This window comes from Myotis nattereri (genome assembly GCF_964212035.1).
Source record: "Myotis nattereri genome assembly, chromosome: 5".
In the NCBI taxonomy this organism is placed as follows: Eukaryota; Metazoa; Chordata; class Mammalia; order Chiroptera; family Vespertilionidae; genus Myotis; species Myotis nattereri.
This window is the reverse complement of record NC_138080.1, coordinates 94,510,068-94,516,067: the sequence shown is the minus strand read 5'-3', so window position 1 is coordinate 94,516,067 and position 6,000 is coordinate 94,510,068. Positions and strand designations below refer to the sequence as shown.

General features: G+C 47.6%; 1 protein-coding gene across 1 annotated transcript; it reads left to right on the top strand.

The window, feature by feature from the left end:
* Window positions 1–2,515: 2,515 nt before the first annotated feature.
* Window positions 2,516–5,210, top strand: GARIN3 (golgi associated RAB2 interactor family member 3; the record flags this gene model as incomplete). Its single annotated transcript, XM_081092799.1, has 2 exons — window positions 2,516–3,124; window positions 3,897–5,210. The coding sequence occupies 2 exons, from the start codon at window positions 2,516–2,518 to the stop codon at window positions 5,208–5,210; spliced, it is 1,923 nt and encodes a 640-aa protein (XP_080948925.1).
* Between the last annotated feature and the right edge of the window lie 790 nt (window positions 5,211–6,000).

The following is a 6,000-nucleotide window of genomic DNA, read 5'->3' as shown; positions in this document are numbered from 1 at the left end:
CTATATTCCTCCATAGGAAAAAATGACCCAAAACGTATAAATTAAAAACTTGTAAAGCAGGCAACATGTACGTCCAATGTCATATTAAAGCTTATTTAATATGCCTGCCCAAGGATTATTTAATTATACAGGAGAGGAAAGTAAGACAATGAGATTGGATCAATAAATCAAGAGTGAAGTATTCTTATCTATTATTTCTAACAGCTTTGTTGAGATACATTTCACATACCATAAACTTTATCCATTAGAACTGTGCAGGCCCATGGTTTTTAGTATGTTCACAGAGTTGTGTACCTATCACAATGTAATTTTAGAACATTTTCAGCACCCCAAGAAAGCTAATATTGATCCAAGGCTCAGACTCTGTGAACGTAACTTAGAGACTTTTGTTTAGCAGAAAAGATAACCCCAAAGGTTATCCTTTTATTGCGTTGTAGACATTTAACCATTTTTAAAAAAATCTAGCCTGGCAATGTTAGGTCACCATTCTTTCTCCAATGCCAATGCATATTCCTAATTCCCTTTTGAACCATCGTTACCATTCTGCTGGTTCCCTTATTGATGAATTAATTAAATGTTTGACATGTTTCATTCTGTATTTGTATAAGAGTCATGTTTACAAATATTTGAAACTTATGTTTGACAACCTGAATACTCTCAGCACAGTGACGGGCACATAGTAGGCAGTCAATAAATACATCTTGATAAATTAACCTCCATTTTTTTGGTAAGGATGTGTTAGAGTTTTAAACTTTGGAAGAAGGGAATAAATTTTTGAAAGGTCTTAAAGAAAAAAAAATTAATATAATATAGAAATCCCTCACTTCTTATTTTAAACCCAATAGCGTTAACTTTGAGTGATTATCTCCTTACAATAGAATATAAGCACTTTGTTCTTTTTTTTGAAAAGTCATTAAACATCTTCAGAAAACGCATTTTAGTGCTTTAGAGGTAGAAACTGTCTTTGCATTTCCATTTTCTGACCTGTCCTGAAAATAGTACTCGCTCAGTACATTTTGTTGAATAAACAAATGAAAGAATGAATCTCAATGGGCACAAGCAAGTTCATATTTATTGAAAAATTGCAACATGCCAGGTACTGCAGTAGGCTCAAGGGATATAAAAAGAACATTTGAGGGCTGAAGTTTATTTCAAGACCTTTACAGAGCAATCACTGGGCTTGGGGGATGTATTTCATCTCAGAAGTAGTTTCCAACTGAAGGAGGGGAAATTTGGATTTATGACCCTGTGCAAAGAAATACATCTTTGCCATAATTTCTCTGAAGAGCTTTTCAAAGAAACCAAACATCAGTGGTTTATCAGTTAGACATCAAGAGTGAAACAACAGGCAAACCAGTGTGGGAAATCTTATGGTGATTCAAGAGCTCTTTGAATTCCTGTGGTTCCCAGTAAGTCCCCACGCATATGGCTAACTGCAAACGGTTCTATATTTAGAGAAAAGTGAGACTCTAATGGTGAGCCATGCAGCTGGAGGCAGAGAAAAATCCCTGATCTGAGTCCCCAGACCTCAGGTAGAATCCAGTTCCGCATTCTGATGCTGTGCAGGACAATTCTGAGCCTCAATCCCTAACCATAAAATTATGGTTTGAAAATTAGCCTCCTTCAGCCCTAACCGGTTTGGCTCAGTGGCTAGAGCGTCAGCCTGCGGACTGAAAGGTCCCAGGTTCGATTCTGGTCAAGGGCATGTACCTTGGTTGCGGACGCATCCCCGGTAGGGGGCGTGCAGGAGGCAGCTGATCGATGTTTCTAACTCTCTATCCCTCTCTCTTCCTCTCTGTAAAAAATCAATAAAATATATATATATATATATTTTTTTTTTAAAAGAAAATTAGCCTCCTTCAAATGAGGAAATGGGGGAGGAAGTCCCACACCCTGGGAACCTCTGTATGAATGGGACTCTAATTCTGATCGGTGGCAGAAGCCCCTTTGGACTGTTCACTCAATAACTTCCTTGGACTCCTGAGTGTCTGCCTGCATTGTGCTACTCACTGGGCACACGGAGAACAACATCGCCAGCACACAACCCACTTCCAGGCATTTATCCCCAGGCAGTTTTTCAGCAAAAGCAACAATCTATTTGCAGGAAGATGATCATTGCAGGGATATCTGTAACAACAACAATAAAACTGGAAACAACCTGGATGCTTACCAAAGCAGGATGGTTCCATCAATGACACATCCCGGCATCTTGATTAGAAAGAACACCCAGCCCACCTCCACCCACACCCTGGCAGGGTCAGCCTGTCACCCTTGGAAGTGGTGGTTCGTGTTTTGTTTTGTTTTGGGTGGGGAGGGCTGGTGACCTTGTCCCAAGGGGGTGGCTGCTTGAAGGCTGGACAAAGGGGTGTGTAATAGTGACAGGTCACAAAGGACTGTCAGGGTCAATGCAGTGGTGTGAGGAGCTGTAGGCAGAACCCTGCAGGGAGATGGGCAGTGGACTTCACTCCCTCTCTCTCGGAGACTCGATTTATGGCTGTCTTACATTCAGAGAACCATGAGCAGTGAGTGCTTGTTACCTTACTACACCGCCCACAGCTACCGTTCCCAGGGCGTGTTCAATACCTGCATGGGGGACCTGCAACGACAACTGTACAAGGGAGGGGAGTATGATATTTTCAAGTACGCACCGATGTTTGAGAGCGACTTTATCCAGATTAGCAAAAAGGGAGAGATGATTGACGTACACAACCGCGTCCGAATGGTGACTGTGGGCATCGCATCCACCAGCCCCATCCTCCCGCTGCCTGACGTCATGCTGCTGGCCCGACCAACTAAAGTCTGCGAAGAGCATACCAGACGCCCCCGGCCCGCCAAGGGGAGAGGCCGCAAGCCCCCGAAGACCCTAGAGCTCACCAGGCTCCTGCCCTTGAAGTTTGTCAAGATCTCCATTCACGATCGTGAGAAGCAGCAGCTGCGCCTGAAGCTTGCCACTGGTCGTACTTTCTATCTGCAGCTGTGTCCCTCTGCAGACGCACGGGAAGACCTATTTTGCTACTGGGAAAAGCTTGTCTATCTCCTGAGACCACCAGTGGAGAGTTGCAGCAGTACTCGGGTACCCCAAAGCGGGGATGCAGCGACCATAGAGGATGACAGCAGCCTATTGGTAAGCCTCTGCCGAGACTCGAGATCATGGGTCCCGGTGCTTTGGGGGAGCAGCTCAAAACTGGTCCTACAAAGTCGCTGATGCTCTCTGAAGCTCACTAGGGAAGTGCATTCCATTTTCAGAAGGTTCAGGGCCACCACAATGGCACTAGCCACACTGAGGAGATTCCACGCGCTTCTCCACATTGTCCCACAAAGCCGAAGTTCAGCGAGACCTTAGGCGTCAGCTGCTCGGGTCTCAGCCGCAGGGTTGTAATCCCTTCTCTAGCATCCTGACTGTGCTATCCCTTCCTGAACACTTCCCCCGACCCAGGTGGTCTCTTCCTTCCTCTGTCCCCTGTGACTGCCATGGCTGATTAAAATCAGCGCAATTCAGCTTGGGTGTCTGCACATGTACTATTTCTTTTAGCAGCCACTGAAATGTGAAATGTGACAACCTTGACCCAGCAATCCCATTTGTAAGATGTCTGCAGAGAAATAAGCACAAGTGTGCAAAAAACAAACAAACAAACAAAAAACCCCACTGCATGAGGACTGGGAATTGCATCCGCGCTTTCCTTGGCATGGGGACTGTTCACGCAAAACCACGTGACTGTTTGCCAGAGATGCTGTGAATGGGACGTTGCCTCCCAGGGGAGCTTAGACTTAAGGATCTTAAAGGTGCTTCTACTTAGAAGCCCTGGAGATGCTCAGCTCCAGGATGAGAGCGAGCAGACTGTCGTGGTCTCACCTTGTCATCTCTGTCTCACCCGTTTCTCCTCCCCTTGGCACAGACCGCAGAGTTCCGTGGAGATGGAGATCAGAAGGAGGCGAGGTTTTGCAATCTTTGTGATGTGTCCAGAGCCACTTCTTCTGGTTACGCTGGGGGAGAGGGAATGCCCAGTGCAACTCGCATCAAGAAAACTCCAGGGACTGCCGAAGGAGCGGCCAAGGGGGCAACCGCAGGCCTGGCAGGAGCAGGAACAAGCCCTAGAGCAAGCGTGGCAGCAGCGGGAGTGACAACAAGCCCTGCAGCCAACAGGGCAGCAGCAGGAGTGGGAACAAATCCTACAGCAAGCATGGCGGCAGCAGGAGTGACAACAGGTCCTAGAGCCAACGTGGCGGCAGCAGGAGCGGGGACAAGTCCTACAGCGAATGTGGCAGCAGCAGGAGTGAGAACAAGTCCTAGAGCCAACGTGGCAGCAGCAGGAGCGGGAGCAAGTCCTACAGCAGGTGCTTTGAGCATAGCAGCCACCAAGGATGCGGGCACAGGCCAGATAGGCGTAGCCATGGCTGGAGCCACCGCCAAGGGTCCAGGAGAAAGTGGATCCAGCAAGGCCGCGGCAGGTGCTGCCAACATATCCTCAGAGGGCACGAATGTGGTCTTGGTGAGTGCTGGCAGCTCGTCCTCATTAAACACTTCCATGGCAATGGCAGGGACTACTAATATCTCCCGGGATAGCAGCACCAGCGTCACGTGTACAGTGACAACCACAAATCCTGCCGTAGAAAGAGCTGAAGACCACGTCTCCCCCTTGAAGAGCGAGCAGGAAGGGAACCAGAAGGTCTCCCCACCCAGAGCCGAATCTCCGAGGGGAAAAAAAGAAAAGAGAGAAAAGAAGGACAGAGCTTCCACAAGGAAAAGTTCCCATCACCGCAGGACAGGAGTGAGCAAGTCGCTCCGGAAATCATCCTCCCACCGGTCATCATCGGGCCATAAAAACGCAAGAGACGACAACAAAGAAAAAGGGGCGAGCAACGTCAAGGGCAGAAAGCACAGCTCTCACAAGAGTTCTAGCCACAGCGCCGCTGGGAAGGAGTCGAGGACAGCTCACAAACTGGGGAAGAGCAGATCTGCCAGCTCGGGTACTTTAAGTAAGAAGTCCAGTAGGATTGGCTCTTTCTTCAGGAGCTTCAGAGTCACTCGTGGTTCAAAAACTGAGGTCACATCACACGACAGGGAGATGGACTTCAAGGCTAAGAAGGTGGGGAAGCGCAACATAGAGGCGACGGTAGAGAAAGCCCCGGGTGGCCAGGACCTGGAGGTCACTGGCATCGTGACATCGGAGATGATGGAGACAATCTACATTGAAACCAAATCCAATTAAATAGGAGCCAGGGCAGGAAGCTGCAGTGGAGACCTAGCCTCATGAAAGTATCCCTAGAGAGACAATGCCAGTGTTCTTGAATAAAGGAAACAATACACCTCCAAGAGAAATGCTGCTTTTGTTTGGCTTTCGATGTCCTCTCTCCTGGTAGTGACTTCACAGTGGCGTCTGTGATGTAAACTGTGCTAAAGCCTGAGACTCCAGTCTCCAGTCAGGCAGATCCCCACCTCCCACCCAAGTCCAATATGAGTGTCCTGTCTTGCCTCAACCCCCTTCTGTCTTTTGGTCTCCCCAAGACTATGGCCACAAGTGACAGGTGATGGGCTGGGAAGGACCACCACCACCAAGTCCCCAGGCCCTTCCTCCTCCTCTTCTTCCAGAAGGTCCCCGAACATGTACCTTTAGTCCAGCCCATAGACTCAGTAAAGACAGAACTCATGTCTCCTCAGGAAATCAATAGGGGAGGGGAAAAAGGGATGTAGGCAATCACAATAGTAAAGTTTATCATCCAAGTCAGGAATCGGTAGCCTGAGGGCCCAATCTTGCCCAGTGCCCAGTTTTGTGAATAAAGTTTTATCAGAACACAGTCCCAGCCACTCATATATTGTTTATGGCTGCTTTCACATTGAAACAACAGATCTGGGTTGTTGCAACAGAGACTGTATTGTGTGCCAAGTCTAATATATGTACTATCTAGCACTTTCCAGAAAAGGCTTTCCCACCATGGATCTAATCTTAACAATTCTCCTTTCTCTTGAGTATATACTGTGGAGAAACTCACTTAGGCTTG